The 20,836-nt window shown below is 30.9% G+C and overlaps 6 protein-coding genes across 6 annotated transcripts; 1 reads left to right on the forward strand and 5 right to left on the reverse strand.

The window, feature by feature from the left end:
* Positions 1–53: 53 nt before the first annotated feature.
* coq6 (monooxygenase) lies at positions 54–2,863 on the forward strand (the record flags this gene model as incomplete). Its single annotated transcript, XM_004350976.1, has 7 exons — positions 54–106; positions 163–190; positions 1,037–1,633; positions 1,805–1,975; positions 2,055–2,356; positions 2,437–2,719; positions 2,795–2,863. The coding sequence occupies 7 exons, from the start codon at positions 54–56 to the stop codon at positions 2,861–2,863; spliced, it is 1,503 nt and encodes a 500-aa protein (XP_004351028.1).
* Positions 2,864–3,030: 167 nt separating this feature from the next.
* Positions 3,031–3,721, reverse strand: DFA_12090 (uncharacterized protein; the record flags this gene model as incomplete). The annotated part of the gene is made up of 2 exons (XM_004350977.1): positions 3,031–3,049; positions 3,261–3,721. 2 exons carry the CDS (start codon positions 3,719–3,721, stop codon positions 3,031–3,033), a joined length of 480 nt encoding a protein of 159 aa, XP_004351029.1.
* A 570-nt stretch (positions 3,722–4,291) lies between these two features.
* On the reverse strand, positions 4,292–7,301 carry CYP516A1 (cytochrome P450 family protein; the record flags this gene model as incomplete). The annotated part of the gene is made up of 6 exons (XM_004350978.1): positions 4,292–4,982; positions 5,067–5,353; positions 5,426–5,583; positions 5,665–5,917; positions 6,002–6,048; positions 7,283–7,301. 6 exons carry the CDS (start codon positions 7,299–7,301, stop codon positions 4,292–4,294), a joined length of 1,455 nt encoding a protein of 484 aa, XP_004351030.1.
* Positions 7,302–7,470: 169 nt separating this feature from the next.
* DFA_12092 (tRNA/rRNA methyltransferase SpoU family protein) lies at positions 7,471–12,865 on the reverse strand (the record flags this gene model as incomplete). Its single annotated transcript, XM_004350979.1, has 4 exons — positions 7,471–7,561; positions 7,740–7,834; positions 7,919–9,602; positions 9,666–12,865. 4 exons carry the CDS (start codon positions 12,863–12,865, stop codon positions 7,471–7,473), a joined length of 5,070 nt encoding a protein of 1,689 aa, XP_004351031.1.
* A 159-nt stretch (positions 12,866–13,024) lies between these two features.
* On the reverse strand, positions 13,025–14,770 carry DFA_12093 (uncharacterized protein; the record flags this gene model as incomplete). The annotated part of the gene is made up of 5 exons (XM_004350980.1): positions 13,025–13,306; positions 13,393–13,851; positions 13,942–14,120; positions 14,194–14,538; positions 14,608–14,770. The coding sequence occupies 5 exons, from the start codon at positions 14,768–14,770 to the stop codon at positions 13,025–13,027; spliced, it is 1,428 nt and encodes a 475-aa protein (XP_004351032.1).
* Positions 14,771–14,964: 194 nt separating this feature from the next.
* On the reverse strand, positions 14,965–18,363 carry frmA (FERM domain-containing protein; the record flags this gene model as incomplete). The annotated part of the gene is made up of 3 exons (XM_004350981.1): positions 14,965–16,439; positions 16,512–16,794; positions 16,867–18,363. 3 exons carry the CDS (start codon positions 18,361–18,363, stop codon positions 14,965–14,967), a joined length of 3,255 nt encoding a protein of 1,084 aa, XP_004351033.1.
* Between the last annotated feature and the right edge of the window lie 2,473 nt (positions 18,364–20,836).

Raw genomic sequence — 20,836 nt, forward strand, 5'->3', positions numbered from 1 at the left:
AATTGAAACTGTTTTAAAAAGTGTGGTTGGAGTATAGGTACATTCATATTATTATGACCAGTTGGTGTATGTCCGATTTGGTATTTGTTTTAAAATGCTTTTTGGTGTATATATTATATTATACCAACAACAACAACAAACATTGGTTTAATTAATTAAAAGACATAGTTCTATTTACGATTATGTCATTGTTTTTTAATATTATGATATTTTGTTGTGTTGTGGTGGTGTGGGGTTGACTAATATTTGGCATGAGATTGTTTATATCCATCGTTGACTGTTGTTGGTGACATGTCATTGATTTTATGTCTCACTATGAATCATGTTTGATGATGATGATGATGATAATAGTATATAGTACCTTTTGTAATTACATGATACCATTTCGTTCTTGTGCTTACTACTTGTTCGCCTTCGTCATCTGATACCTGAGGTATTGTCATTATTTATTATTATTACTACTACTACTATTACTATTATTACTACTATTACTGTGGTACTAAAACTAAAGGACGAAGAGGAGAGTTCTAAACAAACTATCTCTCTCTAAAAGTAGAAAAGGTAGTAGAAAAAGTAATAGAAGTGGAAGTGAAAGAAGAAGATAGATATAGATAAAAGATTGATTATAAAATAATATCTATCTTTGGATATTTGTTTCAACTCGTTTCTGACTTGTTTACGACTCTATCGATTTTTATACAACACACAAGTATACTATTCCTCTAACAACAAAGAAAGTGAGTGTGTGAGTGAGGAGGAAAGTGAGAGAGAATGAGTGTGTTTATTATTTTTGTAATTCTTTCTCCTCCTCTCAAAGGAGTTCGGGATACCATGGTATGGTAGAATATCGTCGTGGTTGTTTGAACAATCCCAATCGCTAACCAGGTAGAGGGAACCCTGCCAGCTGTTTTTCATTGAACTTTTGGGCTTTGATAGGACGATCATCATTTTAATTTTTTATTCTTTTGGTGCAAGCAAGTCGGAAATGAAATGAAATGAACGCATTACTTACTCTAACTCTATTACTTTATCAAAGATGTTATCATTGGGTTTAAAGAGAGTATTATCTTCATCATCACTATCACTACTCAGATCATCATCAACATCAACTTGTTATAGATACTATTCTTCAGAACAAGTCGAAAAATATGATATTGTAATAGTAGGAGGAGGATTAGTTGGTAGTTCAATGGCATGTGCATTGGGATCAAGTGATTATACAAAGCATTTGAAAGTATGTTTGGTAGAGTCTGCACCGATCCAACCATTGCATCCTCTGACCGTTGAACATGACATTAGAACATTGTCATTCAACAATACATCAGTTGCACTATTCGATGCCATAGGTGCATGGGATCTCATCAAGGGTACTCGTATAGCCCCATTCAATCAGTTACGTGTCTGGGACAGTAGTGGATTCCCAGGTATTCATTTCAAAGACAATGATGCAATGGGTTACATACTAGAGAATAGAGTAGTTAATAGCGCACTACTCGAACGATCAAGACAACTTGACAACGTTACCATCAAGTCACCTGTACAAGTCAAATCAGTTGAACTTACAACCAAACAATCATCTAGTAAATCTCGTGTATTTTTAAGTAATGATCAACAATTGGAAACTGATTTAATTGTATGTAAAACTAGTAGTTAAATAGAATAGAATAGAATAGAATAGAATAGAATAGAATAGAATAGAATAGAATAGAATAGAATAGAATAGAATAGAATAGAATAGAATAGAATAGAATAGAATAGAATAGAATAGAATATTAAAACTAATAGTAGTAACATTACTATTTAGATTGCAGCAGATGGAGGCAATTCAATTATAAAGAAACAAATTGGAGTATCTAGTCATGGAAGAAATTATAATCAAAAGGCTGTTGTTTGTACGATTAAACTAGCACCAAATCATCAACCAAATACATTGTATCAAAGATTCCTACCAACTGGTCCAATTGCTTTATTACCAGTAAGATCGAATTGACAGATAAGATAATGGAATATAGATAATGGATAAAGTTACTTACACACATTCTATTTATTTATAGTTGAGTGATGGATATGCATCAATTATTTGGTCAACCAATACTATTCATGCAAATTATTTATTATCATTGGATGATGAAAGCTTTATGGTTCAACTCAATCATGCATGGTTCTCGCCATCAAAGATATCAAATGACAGTGTACATGATGCACTCACTACAATATTCGATCTTAATCCATCTGGACTTTCTGGACAGGAATTACATCTACCACCAATTGAAAAGGTGTCTTCTAAAAGAGCATCATTCCCTCTTAGACTTGATCATACTTTAAATTATACTGATAAAGGTTTATGTTTAATTGGGTAAGTAATCCAATATAAATATGATAGCCTTGTTGAAAAACTAATTTATTTTTGTTCCAACTCCATAATTATATTTGTAGGGATGCAGCACATCTTATTCATCCATTAGCTGGACAAGGTGTTAATTTAGGTTTGGCTGATGTAATTGCGTTGAGCAAGACTATATCAGAGAGTGTAAAGAGTGGATACAATGTTGGTGATTCCATGATGTTAAAGAAATATGAAGATGAAAGAAAGATTGAGAATATCAAGATGCTTGCCAGTGTAGATACTCTATTCAACCTTTTTGAAAATAATTCATTCCTTGTCAAATCCATTCGTAATATTGGTCTTTCAATTTTAGATAATATCACTCCATTAAAGGTAAATAGAAAATAGATAAATAGATATATCAACATAGATAATTAAATTAAATTAATTTAATTTTAATTTATTTAGAATTTGATAACATCAGTTTCCAAAGGAACTAAAATATCTTTAAAGGGAATTGGTTCCAACCAAAATTAAAATAATAAATAAATTTGATCGATTGATTTTTGTAAAGAAAGAGATTCTTTTTGTGAATTTTAAAAAAAAAATTCAAGTATGAAACTTGTATTTGATAGTTTGGTTTTTATATTATTTCATTATTTTTAAAGTTTGTTTATTATTATATATATACAACGACGAATTGTTTATTCTCTGATCTCACACCTATAATAGAAAAAATTTAAAAAAAAAAAAAAAAAAGTTAGTGACATGTCATTGATGATATTTGTTTTTTGATGTCGTGGCAATATCGATCTCCAATCTTTTTTTTTTTTCTCTCTTCCCCTCATTACGCTACCCCCTATCAAGGTTTCTCTCTCCTTTCTTGATTATGAGATCGATATATATATTATCATAGTTAAATGATTTAACTTACCATTCATTTTCGTTTCTAATCATTTCTTCTTCTTCTGGAGTAAAATCTTGAGTCAAACCAAAGTAAGCCTTGATTTCTTCTGGGGTCTTGGCACGGATCATGTTGGCGACAGTCTTGCAGGTAACGTCCAAGAGACCCTTGATATCGAGATAGTTGGCAGCGAGGATCAACTCAAAGAGAGTAGTATGGTCGAGGGCCTTGACGAACTCCTTGTCCCAGATGTATTCGTAGATTTCCTTTGGATCGCGCTTCTCATCTGGCTTTGGATGTTCGAGATGGTACTTGCACCATTCAATAACCTTGGCCAAGATGGTTGAGCTGACATTTGGGAGTGGGATTTCTGTGGCATCTTCACCGATATCTTCGAGGAGATTCTTGATAGCAGTGAACATGTTGGCAATCTCCTTTTCGACTTCGAAGATTTGCTTGTCTGATGATTCTAACTTTACCTTGTTGGACATTTTTAATATATTTGTATGTGTGTGTTGAAAAGTGTATTTATATAAATAAAATTAACTGTATTATTTGTGATGCAACCAACTACTGAGTTTTTAATAATAGAGAGACTCACACTTTTGTTTGTGCTTGGAATTTTTAATTTTGAAAATTAAAAAAAAATTTCAAAAAAAATCTTCTTGAAAGAAAAAAAAGAGAATCCAACTTGATAGGTAAAGTAAAGAAAGAATAAAGAATTATACTATATCTCTTGTTAATTAAAGAAACTATATACTAATCATATAAATATATATCTTATATATTATATTAGTAGTAGACATGATGATTCAAAATTTATAGTGTGCTGTGAGATATCAAGTTTAACATGTTTTGATCTAAATCTCAGAGAGAACACGTGTCAACCAATAAGTTAATTTCATAGCTAGAGATATTACATTTTAGTTTAGTTTATTTGTTTATAAAGTAAGAGTGGTGGGAAGAGGAAGAGGAGGAGTTTCGAAATAAGAGAGTTATAGATTAAATATATCTATATATATTTTAGATGTGGACGTGGGTAGAGTAGACTATTTATCTTTCTATCTACATGTAAGTTTTAAATCAAAAGGTTGAGGAGCTAAAGCAACACTAAATACACCATGTTCGTCTAGATGAGAACGACCAAGAGAATCATGGCACTTGTATTTCAACAAGATATTGGCAGCAATCAAATACATTTCTTCTTTGGCAAGTGAAGAGCCGACACATGATCGACTACCAATACCAAATGGAAGGTACTTGTCGTTGGTGCTGTTTTCATCCATCAAACCATCATCTGACAACCAACGGTATGGATTAAATACAGTTGGTTCCTTCCAATACTTTTCATCGTTGCATACACCATAGAGGTTCATGATTAATTGGGTGCCCTTTGGAATGATGTATTTATCCTTTACACATATATCTTCAGTGGCTCTCCGTGGTAGAGAAAGGGCACCAACTGGTCGAATACGGAGTGTTTCTTTCATACAAGCGTTGAGGAATGGTGTAGAGTTGCGATGTTTCAAGGTGATCGTGTCGGCTTGGCAAGCAACCAATTCATCATATACCTTTTCCTGATAGTTTGGATTATTAATCAAAAAGAGGAACAACCATGATAAAGTAGACGCAGATGTCTCGGTTCCACTTAACAACAAATCACTACAAACTTTAATTAAACCATTGGTAAAGTATTCAGGATCTTCACTCTTTTTAATTTCTGTTAAAAACAAATCAACTAAATCTTCAATCCTAAAATAATAATAATAATAGATTATTAATATTAATTAATATCAATATATTTCTTTTTTTTTTAAATTTTAGTTTTTGACATACTTTGATGGATCATTTTCTAATTTCTTTTTATGTTGATGAATTGATTTTTCACTATAATCCCAAAGCTTTTGTAAAATGGTTACTAGCTTGTCTCTGCTACCTCGGAAGAAATACTCCAAGAATGGTAAAAGATCGGCAACATTGCCAACCGATAATTCCTTTTCAACAATGGTTACGGCATCAATGACAAATGACTTTTCATCGGTATGATAGTCATTTCGATCTCCATATAAAATTAATGTAGTTACATTTAATGTATATGTTTTGAAAAATTCTTGTGGATTAATCTAAAGATAGGTGAGTAAAAGTATTAGTATACAAATATATTAAATTTATTTTTCTATTTTTTTTGTACTTACGATTAGATGATTTTCTAAACTTTTAACAGCAGTTAGAGCTTCATTTGAAACTTTTTCCATAATTAAAGGATAATGTCTTAATTTTGAAAATGTATTGGCAAGAATGAATCTATATCTCTTCCAATAGTCACCATTTGAAAATAAGAAATCTTTTTGATCTAAAAAAAAACAAATTTTATTAGCCAATCAAAAAAAATAATGGAAATAATAATAATATTGTATATTTTGTATGTACATACTGTCACCAATAATTAAAGCACTAGTGGATAAGTAACGATCGATACTCTTTTCAGATTGAAGAACAAATATTTCTCTCAAATACTCTGGATCATTCATGACAACGGTTGGGATCGATCCCATGTATACAGTAAATATACCACCATATCGTTTAGAAAATTCTAAAAGTTTAATATGTGGATCAACATTTAGACTAAGTAAATTTCCTACAATTGGGAATGGTGTTGGTCCTGGTGGTAAATAAGAATTTCTTTTCTAAAAAGAGAAAAATAACAAAAAAGGTTTAAAATTTGGTTGACCTATTTTTTTTTGTTTTTTTTTTTTGGATCAAAAACTTACCTTGTACAAATAGTAAAACCAAAAGATACAAATGGTCAAGATTAAAGCTGAATACATTTATATATATATATAGTTGTATGTTATTTAACTTTTCAATAATAACAAAAAAGATATTAATATTAATTCTTTTTAAATTTCAGATTCCAAAAGGTTTTTAACAAAATATTAAATGATTCTATTTCCGTATTGATAATGCTTTCAATTTATAATTTTCCATTGCCTGAGAATTGCGGAGGTAGATATTTCCAATGGCATGGGGTGTGTTCAACAACAACAACAAAAAATAACAACAGGAATTTACATAATGCAAGGTATGTGTGGTAGAAAACTGATATTTGTTGATCTTGAAAGATATTATTACATTGGAAAAAAAAGGTAGAGTTGAAACAAATTAAATTATCAAGGTAGAGAGAGATTAGGTTTTATTGGAATATTAAAAAAAAGAAATGGATGCATGGCAATAGGGTAGCGTGGTGTGATGATATCGAGAAAATAGTCATGAGGGCATAAAGGGCTGGTGCTTGTTTGGTTTGGTTGTAATGGCATTGCAATTTGGTTGTTGTAATGGTTGGGAAAAATAATTTGATATTTAAAGATGGACATGCTTGACACTTTATATAATCTCAATACGCCAACAACAACAACAACACCAACAAACAAACAAATTATAATATATAATATATAATTCTAGTTGGATAGAAATAAACAATCTTTTAGATTTGTTTGTTTTTCCATATCCCCAAAAAATACTAATTTGTTTTTTTGCCATTCACACACCACTTTTTTTAAACATTTTTCGGTGTTCGTCTGTTCAATTGAAGTAATAACAACAATATCTCGAAAGTGTAATATAACATACCTTGTGTGGATCTATCTATAAATCGTTCCAATATATTTATATGTTTGTTTGACACTCTTTTAAATTTGAATTGAATTGAGACAAATGTGTCATTGCAATGTATGTATTTATAATTATCTCAGTCCAACCCACAGATTCAAGCCCAAGGAGGGTGATGATTTCAACCACATCACTTTCCTAAATGTAAATATTTGATGAAGGGTTTCTATTTCAAAAGAGTTTTTAACCGTGTGGTTCCCGATACACACGGTAGATAGGGGCTTCTATAAAAGGATTTCAATTTTTTAATTTTCAATTTGATTGGTTACAGTTGGCTCGAGTTTCACATTTTGAAAATATCTTTTTTCTCTTGCGTAGGGGAATTGTATGATCTTTGATCGGTTGTATGTCCCGGTCATACAGTGATCAACCAACTTATTTACATGATTCAATCGTCCCCATGTTTGACTATTGGTCAACATTGGGTTTCCCCAAAAAGATGATAGATATTTATCACATCATAAAGCAATCATAATTATTATATGATTATTTGCAAATCAAACGATAAGCATTCGCTGACGTTTATTCTTATAAAGATGTCTGTAGGTAGGTGGTTTGTGGTTAACCGTCACTACTCATTGTTGTTGTTGATGTCGCTATTTTCATTATTTGTAATTGATTTTAAAATTTGTTGTTGTGAATACTCCCAAAGTACAATTGACCTTTAAATTTAAAATAAAATAAAATATAATATATTAATTAATTGTTTTTTTGTTGGTGTTATTGTTTTAAATCTATAATTCGAGTCACCACACGATACTCATTTCATTATCTAATCTCTTTTGCTCGATATTTTTAAATATCAACAACAATATATTGTTTATATTATATATTACTTACCCACTGACATGAACATTTAAGGATCTGATGATGCCAAATTGTGGAATCTCTACACAATAATCAACAAGATTTAAAAAGTCACTTGGTATACCATTCTAAAAATAAATAAAATAAAAAAGGGTTAATATAAATAATAATAATATAATAGATTGTTTTTGTCTTTTTTGTTTTGTTTTTACCTGTTCTTGACCTAATAAAAGTAAACATTTTGTTGGGAAAACAAAAGTTGATAAACTTTTACTTTGACTAGTTTGTTCAACACCAATGATAGCATAACCTTCTTCCTTTTTACGAATTAAATAGGCTTGCAAGTTGGTTCTGGCAACTTGAACAATTGGAACCCATTTGTCGGCACTGACACTAACACGTTGGAATTGAGGATCGTTTAATAGTTTGAGATTGGGGATGGCAACTTCGGTTACATTGAAAATCTCGCACGTACGAATTAAACCAGCAATATTTGGTGTATTTTCTACAAAGGTTGCTACTACTATCATTTCTTGTCTTTGATTTTTGTTTGTATTGACCGTATTATTATTATTATTTTCACCACCAATAATATTAGAATTGTCTTCGATTGACATTAATTCTGGTATGATACGTTTTTGGAAATCTTCTCCCTCTCCTCCTGCAGCAGCAGAAGATGATTGTTGATTTGATCCTCTATTTTGGAAACTTGATTGGAAATCTTTAATGACTCTTTTAGCAATATCCAACAATGACATTGGTACAACCGACTCATCAATTGCTGATAGTCCTTGAGTTAATTCTGCATCTTCTTCTTGGTCTCCATCATTGTTGTTGTTGTTGTTATCATCTTGATTATTTTCATCGTCATCATTGTCGACGACCAAGTTGGTGTTTTTGTTTGTTGAGAAAATATTGCTTGCCAATGCATTCTTTAGAGGATCATCATTTTGGATAAACAATGATTGTTTTTCTCTTAATCTCTTGTGAAGATTACTATTATCCAAGTAGTTGTAGATACTTTGAATGATTTGTGAATCCTCTCCAGACAGGGTTGATAATAATGGATTTGGATAACGTGACAGAATAGTGTGGATGGCCAATTGTGCACATGTACGAACAGCATGATGGAAATCAGTTGCCCATGGTACAATACTCTTGAATAGTTTGGTAATCAACACTTGGTCAATAGGGTTATCCTTCTTCTCACCATTGTTATTGAATTGTCTCAATAAATAGTACAGATAAGATGTAGAGATGATAACGACCGACGCAGACATTTGATAGTCGGTATTTACGTTGGCCAAGTGGTTGATTAATAGGTCAACACTAGTTTGTGTAGACTGTGATAGTACCATGACATTGATGATAAAGAGTTGAATGAGGTATCTGACATTTGGATGATTCTTGATTTCAAGGATCTTCCACATTAACTCGTGTACGCGTTTTGTATGTTCAGTATCGTCAAACACACCAATTACATGGGTTAATGAACAAAGTGTTCTCCACAACTTGCATTTCATCTTGTTGGTTCGACTTTGTTGAGAATATTCACGATGACCAAGTTCTCCTTGAATATTCATTTCCAACATTGAAATCATCAATGATCTAACAAATAAAACTGCTCTCGGGTCCTTGTCACTATGATTATTCAATTGAGAAACAAACCATCTAACAATATATCCATGGTTACTTGTTATTTTCAATGTGGACGATGTAGATGATTGATCCTCTTGAATGGTTTGATTATTATCCTCTTGTGAAAGTAAACAAAGATCTATAATCTCTTGTTTAAATTGATCAATCGTATCCAAATAAGTTGACCAAATGGCACAACAATGACCAAGTAATCCACAACTTATACGATTTGATTCTCCCCATTGATCTAATGTTTTTCTAGAAATAAAAATAAAGAAAATTAGAATAATAGATAACTTTAATATTTATATATATACATACTTTAAATATTCTTTTAGTAATGGTATAATGGTAGGTTGATGGAAATAAATTTGATTAAATAATACATTGATAAATGATAATACTAATTGATTTGTTTTGTTAGAGTCTGAGAATGCTTGATAGACATTTTTGAATAGTTGGGTCATTTTATCAGTGTCGTGCAAGATTTCATTTGTTGTAGATGCTACCAATGCCAAACAATCAAATATTGCTGGTAATGATGGTGATGCTGCAATATCCAACAATTCAATAGCATTTGTAAATATCTTTTCATTTTTGGATTGATGATTAACAACACTATTTGATGATGAAAGTTGTAAAAGTTGCAAAATAAATTCCCAACGATATTGTAATAATCTTGGCAATAAAAAGGAAGTTGTACTATTGAATTTATATTTTGGTGTCATATCAATTAATTTATCCAACAATATTGATTGATCTTCAATATTGCTACCCAATTTGACCAAAATGAAAATAGACATTGATAATTTTCTAATATCAAAACTAGTATAATTTAATACTACTTGTTGACTATACTCTAAAATATCTTGATTACTTTGTTTGTTGCTGTTGTTGGATGATGCCAATAATTGAATAATCATTTCAACCCATTTAAATTGATTAATGATTTGATTATCTTGTCTGTTATCTTCTTCCTCTTTGTTGTCCTCTTTAATAAATTGTAAAATGATTTCATTTACTGTTTGTTGTTGTTGATTATTTGTTTGTAAATCAATCAATATATTTAATATTGATAAAAATATTTTTGCTTGTTTTGATTCTCTTGAAAATGGTGGATTAAATATGATTTGATTTGTAAATACCAATTTACAATCATCGTTGAAAGATAAAGTGGCTGATGGTTGATCGTTGTTGTTGTAAACACCATCATTTAAACTTTTCTGGATGGTACCCAAATCCATTGGACGTCTAATGATTAGTGGATAATCGAGTAATCCAAATCTCTTATAATCAAATGGAGCTCTAAATGGCCATGATTCTGGAATATCCATTAATGCTTTAATAATTCCGCTGCGATCCAATGATGACATTGGTGATTGTAACAATGGAATGATTGATAATATAGTTGGATTATCCAATGAAATATAATAAATTAATGATAATTTCTTAATCATTACCAAAGAAGATGAAGTGGATGAAGAGGAAAAGGAGAGGATATGATAATAGAATAAATATTTCTCTAATGAATCTGCAAATAAGAGTAAACATGATTGTGATGCATAATCCATTTGTTCGGCTTCAAACGATCTATTAGTGTCTGTTGCAAGGGTAGTTGAAAGATTATCTATTAAATATTGAACGATCCACTCATTGTTTAACCATTTTTTAACGTTTAATTGTTCCTCTTTTAAAAGTGGTCTAGGATACATTGCCAATAACTTGGACAACTGTGCAATTGAGACAGTCTTTGTTTTGGCTGCGATGGATGATGAATTGGTTGCTAAAAGTAACTCGAGTACACTCTTGTAAATGTGAATATTGATGGCTGAATTTGAGACTGGTCTTTGTTCCAAAATCATTCGTAATGACTCGACCAATGTATCACCGACAGTGACATTGTCCTTTCCTACCACTCCAAGTTTAATTACTTCAATCACCTTTGACAAAAGTAATAAAAGAGTTGAAGGTGTTTGAACGTGTTGTGTATTGATATAGTGTAATATATCAATCACCAATTTTGACTTGATAGAGTCGATTGACGATTGTTCAATAACTGACTTGTAAAAGTTGGTGAGTGCTTCATTTAATTCTTTTCCTCCATAGGTTGTAAGTGTTGATAGATCGACAAGATCAATTGCACGATACAACCGATGCAACAAATCCCAACTCTTTTCTCGACCAACTAGATCGACTATGATTGGATTGGCAAGGATATCAACCACAACACGTCTTCTAATATTTGGATTAATATGAGTGAATCCACGACGAAACAATACATCACACCAATATAATTGACTATTTGATTTTGTTGGGTCAATAACATGATTATTATTATTATTATTATTTTGTGGTTGAGGAAGGAGAGAAGGAAGTTTTGCCCAAACAGGTTTAAAGAGATGTGACTTTGTTTCATTGAAGCATTCAAAGAGTGAAATAAAGATATTCCATTGTGTATTGTCCCATGGTGGTAGATAATCGGACCATCTTTGAACTGGCAATGACAAAGCAGCCTTTAGAATATGAAGTGCTTGTTTCCTTGGTACATTGTCACTATCTACAAGTGATACAACTACAACATTCCAAAATGATTCTTCTGCCAAAATATTAAATGTTGATGATGATGATGATGATTCATTTTCATTATTACCATTGTTGTTGTTGTTGGACAAGAATTGAGTATTAAACTTGAATATCAATTTTAATCTTTCATTTACACTTGATTGTGATGAGATTGCGGTGTATAGTAATGGTAATAATTGGTTGTTGTTACTTTTGTTATTTTGTTGTTGTTGATTTTTACGATTAAGAATGATTGATACACATTGTAAAGAGTATGTTCTAATGGTAGAGTTGGCAGTTTGTTTGATATTGTCCAATAGAGTTGGGAATACAACCGATATGAATGAATCACTGCAATTGGGTAATACGAGGTAGAGTATCTTGTAGACATACTTTACAGCCTCTTTTGATGTATTATTCAATAGTTCCAATACACTTGTCAACAAATCCTTTGAATCTCCCTTTAAAATAGATACAACTGCTTTACAAACTATCAATGAATGATCTTCATCTTGTTGTTGTTGATTTTGTTGTTGTTGTTGTTTACCACCTTTTCTAACAACTACTCTATTATCATTTAATATAAAATGATTTAATACTTTTAATATAAATGAACTAGATGAAGAGGATGAAGTAGAGTCATTAGTTTCAAGACTAACAAGTACTAATAACAAATATAAAATGAATTGATAATCTATTGGTGTTGTTGAGGACTTTTCTTTACCAGTACTATTATTATTGGCTAATTGTTGATTAATATAATCTGCTATTGAATTGAATAGATTATCTTGATTATTATTTGAAGAGGTCAGAGTGATGACATTAACAACAGTCTTTATTGAATCTAGACATTGTATAGTAATCAATTGATTCTTACTACCATATGTACTACGATACAATGTTGTTAACAATGTGATAATACTATTATTATTATTATTATTATTATTATTATCTGTCATGTTCCACTCGATGTATCTCTCTCTCTGTCAAAATCAATGAATCAAATCGTCTTTACATTCTCGACTCGTCTTTCGCAAAAAAAACAATGCACTTGATTATTTCCAACAAAAAATGGATACAAATTTGAATGTTGCTCAGTAATATTTATATTTTATTTATTAATTTGCAGTGATTGTAATGGTAACATCAATTGGTTGATTATTATTATTTGTCAATAATAATCTATTGGTTTGAGTTGATGCAATCACAACATCTTTGGAAGGTGAAACAGTGAAAGTGTAACCATTTGGGTAATGGACATTCTCATTCAAATAGATTTCTGTTGGTTCTTGAATATTTGGATTCATAGTATAAACCATTGAAAATTCTCCACTTGTTGTATTAAATGACATTGATTTGGTGGTTCCACTTACATATTGAGGATAAGTTCTACTAAATATCTAAAAAGTAGTAGTATTAAAAAAAAGAATATTAATATTTTTGTTTTGATCAATAATAATCGAAGATATCTTGTATTTATATTTACCTTTATCTGTTCTGGATTTGGTTCTCCATTATCATTGAATAAAGAATCGTATACCCAAAGCATCCAAGATTGTAAATTCAAATCAGTTTCTTCCAATACTTGGATCATGGCTTGAGGATCACCAACTTGTGGTCCTCCAAACTCTGTAAGGAAACCAGCAGTTCCAAGTTTCTCCAAGTCTCTCATTCTTGCCCACATAATTTCTTTGATTGAAAAATCAGGTGGTACATAATAGTGATAGGACAAGGTCGATAGGTTTCTCCAATCATTTCCTCCTGGAACTGTGTCAAAACCTACTCCATATTCGTCCCAAGTTACAGATTCAAAAAAGATAATATGATCTGGATCAATTGATCTAATATCTTTTGACAGTCTTTCATACATTGGTGCCAAATTGATTTTATCGGCTGTTTCAGGTACCATTAATAATGGATCTCTATAAATATCACCTGCCCATGGCTATAGAAGAAGATTAAATAAAAAACAAAAACAGAAAAGATTTAATAAATATTATTTAAATAATATCTATCCTTTTGATATGTATGTTACCTCATTGATTAATTCATAACCCAATACATATTGACTATCTTTCAAGGTTTGTACAACTTGTTGCCAATAATTTGAAAATTCATCTTGGATACCATCTACATTATCGTAGAGATTTTGGAATGCCTTACTAACAGCGTCAGAGAAATAGTATGATGACCATGAATGTAATCCACAATCCTCTATTTAAAATTAAAACATTAATGAATTAACAAAGATAAATCTTTTTGTTTAACGTATTAATTTTTTACATACGATTTGATGGAACCAAATCAGTTGTATTAATAACAAATGGTTTACTTAGTGGTTCTGGGAACATTCCAATACCTTCGGTTGGAATTGAAGAAGCCCATGCTGGTGCGCCATCACCGCAATACACCCACGAGTATAAATCTTGATGACAATCTACCAATGTAAAGATATTGTATTCACCCATTACCTCTACAAGGTTTGAAATATAATCCAAATAGGTTTGATTATATTCACCTCTTACCTCTGGTGTCACACCTGCCCACATTACACCAAGTCTAATTGAATTTAATCCCCATTCTTGCATTAATTGGTAATTTGTTATATTTAATAATGGTGTCCAAGGTGGTTCTTTTAAATTAAAAGGAAAATAATATTAATATTTTGATCAAAATTGGTTGATGATTGATGATTTCATACCTTTAACAACAACATTTACACCATGGAAATACATTTCTCTACCATAAGAATCAATATATCTTTTGGTATCAGTATCAACAATGATGTTTCTACTGTGACATAATTGTCCATTCAGAACAAATAGAATACATATAAATAACTTAAAGATAAATTGATTATTCATCTTTTTTGAAATTGAAATTGAATGAAATCATTTTACAATCGCACTGATCCTTTTAAAGAAGAGTTTTGATGGTTCGGAATGTCGGGATTGAAAAAAAGGATATTTTCATACACCAATCGGGTTTATAAACATACTTTTCTGTTTGACAAAAAATGATCTCTCTCTCTTTTTAGATATTTTCTTTTATTATTATTTTAATTACCTAAAATGATTTTAGAAAATGATTGACTACCATACATTTTAGTTTGTAGATAATCAATATAATCACTTAGGTATAACGAGATGTCTTCTGCCTCTGGTGCCTGAAGTACAAAAATACCTTGGGTGTAATCTCCAAAATCCAGAGTAAATGTTTGTTGATCACGGTTATATGACCACTTTCTTAGATGTGACAAGGGGAACTCCAACAGTAGCTTTCTCGTCTTGACGGTCATAATGAGGATACATTTTCTAGCAAAGCCAAGTAAAAGTGAGCTGTTGGATGGGAGCAGAGGGTTGTGGTTTTTGTCTTTTTGTTTGACGGTGAAAAAGGTGGCTCCAAACGTTTTAAGAGATCGACACAATTGTACATATCTAAACTTGGCATAGACCTCTTTGATGCCACGAAGATTACGATGTTCCTTGTAGATAATCTTTTCAATCTTTTGGAAACTCATTCCCCACAACTCTAGACAATCCGATGGCAAAAAGAACTTGAGATCCTGTGCCTTGAGAAAACCAGACTTGTGAATGGTTGGATTGTGGTCACCGAAATTGATTTGGAACAGTGTGGCAGCCAACTGTATTGATTCCTCCATTGAACAGGCATAGGTGTTTGAAATGATGGCGTCACGAGATTGGAAAAATAAAAGATTGAAATAGACTGGATCACTATTACAATCAGACTCTGATGTCGAATCTGTATAAAACTTCTTTTTAAACATAAACTTGGCATCCTGCGTAACTCCTTGATCTTTTAATGGTGCATAAGGTCTTAACCATCTACCATCTGATAATTCATCTCCCATTGATCCTGCTATCCAACTATTATTACCATAAAATCCATTATTATTATTATTATTATTATTACTATTATTATTTACAAAATTATTAATTACATTATTATTATTATTATTATTATTATTATTATTATTATTATTATTATTAGTATTAGTATTATTATTATTATTATTCACATTATTATTATTGTTGTTGATATTTATATTATTATTAATTACATTATAAAGTGGTGAATTTAAAATATTTAAACTATTATTATTACTACTATTATTATTATTATTATTATTATTATTATTATTACAATTAACTTGAATTTGTAAAGAAAATTCTTCTGTATTTTTAATACCCACACGATTTCCTATCTCTTGTGTGATTTCAGAGATAGTTTTAGATTCATCTACTACAAAGGTCTTTACCTTTTTATCAGAGAATTTAACTACAATATCTCTTTCCTGGCTACCCATATTTGATCGTCCATTTGAAAATGATTGAATCATCTTTGATGATAGATCAGATAATGCTCTCATTACCTTGGTGACCTTTGTATCTTTAAATAATTCCTTTTTAGTCAATGATGATTCATCATTTAATAAAGTAAATAATGGATTTAAATATAATTTCTTTGGTTCAATATATAAAGGACATTTTTTACTTGTTACTCCTTCTGATTCTAAAAAAAAAAAGAAAATATATTAATATCATAAATAAATAAATAAATATTATTATATTTATAATTTTTTACCTTTTTTCTTTTCTAAAATTTCACTAATTGAAGTATTTGAACTTGAAGATAACCTTCTTCTTGCAGTTAATTTTGCAATATTGATATAATTTAAATCCCATTGTTTTTGAACAGAAGGAGAATTTCTTAGATTATAATGAATATAAGATGACAATACATAAGAAATTGCTTCTGATTCTACTGAAATAAACTTTTCCTTTTTGCTAACAAAATCAATTGAAAATACATTATTTAAAACTTGATACTTTTTAACATTTGCCAATGAATATAAATGAATTGTATTCTATAAATAGAAAATAGAAAAGAAAATATTAGAATATATATTTTCTTTTTCTTTTGTTTTTTTTGTCCATACTTTAGTTTCAGGATCTAAAATTAAAATTGCCTCAGAAGAAATACCAAATAAAACAAAATTACTATTACTATTACTTGAAGATAGGGAAGATGTAAATGATGATGATTTGGTGGTAGTTGATTCGACTTTAAAGAATGTGTAGCCATAGGTTTTGAGTGATTTTGCCAATTGGATATAATTTAATTTAGCCTTTTGTTCACTCATGCCATTGAGTCTTTGGTATTGCAATACGATCTCCTTGTGAATATTCTTTTGACTAATGTACTCTGTCGGCAGGAAATCTTTGAGTCGGAGAGAGTCGACCACACCCGACCGATAGTTTCCAAAACAAATTTGACATTGCAGTGCTGCAAAGAGGATGGCTTCATTGACAGAGCACGGATGACTGCAGTCAATAATGGCATCCAAACATTGACAAAACACAAAATGCAACATATCAGGATCCATTGAAAAGTCGATAATAACATCCTTGCTGTAGAAAAATTGACGTTTGAGGAAAAAGATGGAATAGAGTGGATCTATTCCTTGTTCGGGTAGAGTAAGATCCGATACCAACCAAATACCGAGGTCGTGGTCATCTGTCGATTGTCTCTTGAGTGACAACTCTTCTGGATAACGAAGTGATAGTTTACGACCGAGGTCACGAGATATCTCTGAGACTGTCTTGCTCTCGTCCACGATAAATGTCTTGATGGTTTCATCGAGCAACATGGTCGATTGATGAAGTGGATGTACTACACGTTCCCACGGTCCATTAAATTTAATCTTTAAAACACTCTTTGTATTCTTAAACTCTAATGTTTCATTTGGATCGATATCATAATCTGCCAAAGTACGATCAAGGTTTAACCATCTTGCATTTCTAAATTGACCAACTTGTTGAAATAATCCATAATTTGTTATATCTCCCCATGATGATATAAATCCATGATCATCACTATCAATTAAACTATCCAACTCCTCCAAATTTGGACTAGTAGTATTATTATTATTATTTGTCGTTGTAGTTGTAGTGGTAGTTGTTGTTGTTGTTGTAGTACTCGTTGTACTTGTTAAATCTTGTTGATTTGATCTACCAGGTGATACTGGTGGTGATATACTTGTATTTTTAGAGGAGTTGTTAGTGGTTGGACCATTATTATTATTATTATTATTATTACTATTATTATTTTGTTGTCTTGTCCTAAGTGTCTTTTCTAAAAAGTCATGTTTCTCTTCATTGACTACACGATCATAGATTTGATGAATGATCTTGTCGATATTAGAGTGTACAGAGAATTTCATGGTGATGCAACGATTCTGTCTCACCAATTTGATACGTATAGGACGAGTTTGGAGTGACGCGTCAATGGAAGGTTGTAGTTTTGATACCATGAATCCAATCATCTTTTCAATCAAGTTTAATGGGATTCTTTGAAGATCGTCATTGTTGTACTCTATCTTTTCCATAATCGTCAGGAAACATAGTTCTACCAATGAAGGTGCTGTTGTTACCATTATTTATAGAATTGATCAACTCTCTCTCTCTCTAAGAGTTGTATATGTGATTTCTTTGTTGTTGTTGTTGTTGGTGTTTGACAAACGACTAACCAACTCTTTGTTTAATTATACATAAAGGGTCAATGATGATTTAAAATAATAAAATACTACAAACTACTAGAATATAAATATAAAAGCATATAAAACACAAATGAATGATTGATTTATAATATTGTTAAGCAGTAGTAGTAGTAGCAGCAGCAAAGCAACAACTCTTTTACACTTCTTTATCGACGAATATATAATATATAATATAATGTTGTGATTGTAAGCGAGTAAGGAGACACCAATAACCACACACACAAAAAGAAAGAAAGATGTACTATAAATATATTATATTGTATGTGTATGTGTATGTGTTGTTAGGGTGTAGAAGTAAATGTTTTTATAAACAACGTGAGAGAGTAAAAACTGTGTAACCGATGTTTTTGAATATCGGATATTATGTGTGGTTTGTCGAAGAGGATGATGAGGAAGTGGAATGAACGGTTGTGTACTGGACTAGACTAGACTACTCTCTATCTATCTATCAAAGATACTCTGTAAGCTTATCTAAGGCAAAGGAAGAAGATTAATATTTAGAGGATAGAGGATAGAGGTACTAAAAACTACCAAGGTTGAGAAGGATAGAAAGGATAGGAGTATACTTTTGCCTATATTCGCCAACAACAAAAGTAAAGCTGTGAAGTGTTGCCAAGCCGACAGAGTGAGGTTAATTTTAGAGTATGTTGTTGGATTTTATCTTTGAATTTTTTAGTTTGAAGTTTTAAGTTCGTAGTTGTTGTTTGGAAGCTGAGACAGCTTGGATGAGTAGCGGATGGATAGAGAGTAACAACAACGGATGGAAGATAAACACCGACAGCGAACAGACCCTACCTAAACAACCAACCAACCGACAGAATGATCACCCCCTACCCCATACTGGTAGTGTCACTTTATTGTGTGAAGTGAAACCATTCCCCTAAAAAAAGGGGTATGAACCAAATTAATGTGTATCGATCAATTCGAAAGGAAAGGTTTGGCTTTGGTGCAACAACGTTGTTAATCCAACAACAAAAAAGTTACCCTCATTTTCTTAAATCAATCACAAATTTGTAAATCATATTTATTATAAAAACACAACAACACAGAGAGAGTCTTATCCTCCTTTTAGTACATCTTCTTTCATAAATATATTATTAGTTAGCATCCAATCTTCAAAGAAATAAAGATATATATTTATATCATATCATCATTATTATCAAAAAGATAATAATAGAAATAGAATAGGTTTGTATCATACATATATATATCATTGTTATAATTTGTGTAGTATAGTATTATATTAATTAAAGATCAAAAAAGGGAATGGATGGGTGATGAATCGAATCTATTAAGTTACCCGGCCCATGATCCATCTTTATCTTTTGTCTTTATTGGTACCCATCTTTCTTTTCACAGCTGCATGCGATCCCCAAACATTCATTGAAAATTGGTGATTGATTTTTTTCTTTTTTTTTTTTTTTTAAACTTGGTGGCCCTCTCATCAAACAAAACAAAGCAACTCACCTTTAAAATCTCTCACTAATATTTTTTGCAAACACTGTTAAAAAAGGTAGATTATTTATAGTTTATAAACACCATCATCATCATCATTGTAAACGTAAACATCCAACAATCAATAGATATAAAGTGAGCAACACACAAACATCGCATCACATCACCAACCACTTGGACATATAATAATAATATACACACAAACAAATAATAATAATAATACAACAACTTAATAATAACAACAATAATAATAATAATAAGACATAGAGATGATGATTCTTTTCTTTTTAAAAATAACTATTTGTTGTTATTAAAAGAACAATCTTTTTTATTATTATTATTATTATTATTATATATTATATTGGTTGGTGTTCATCGAATTATTGGTTGGTAACCAACAACAAAATATATAGTAGTATATATAAATCAAATAGAGTGTTGTGATAGGAGGAGGAGGAGGGAAGGGATAGATATAACGCACGATATCATGCATGCTCTCTACTCTACACTACTCTACTGGTTGATCAATCAAACAATACTACCCCCCACCCATCATCACACGTTCTGTTCTGTCCCCACCACCTCTCTCACTCACTCTCTTGCTCTCTCAACAACCTCTCCCCACCTGAGTTCGACAAAATAGTTGGATTTTTTTTTATTTATTTTTTTTTTTTTTTTTTTACTCGCCTTAACACAGTTACTAACATTATATTTATATTTTTGAACCATTATATATATATATATATATTTTTAACAATACCAAACAGCAGATCACTTGTATAGTAAAACTAGCTTAGCGCGCGATAAACTTTAGTCGAAACCGTTAGATTCTTTATTTATTCTCCTCCTCAACAACAACAAGACAGTTCACCTTTTTTTAAAAAAAAAAACAAAC

This window comes from Cavenderia fasciculata, assembly GCF_000203815.1.
Source record: "Cavenderia fasciculata unplaced genomic scaffold Scf_EUAJFUG02HR96I-5, whole genome shotgun sequence".
Taxonomy (NCBI): Eukaryota; Evosea; class Eumycetozoa; order Acytosteliales; family Cavenderiaceae; genus Cavenderia; species Cavenderia fasciculata.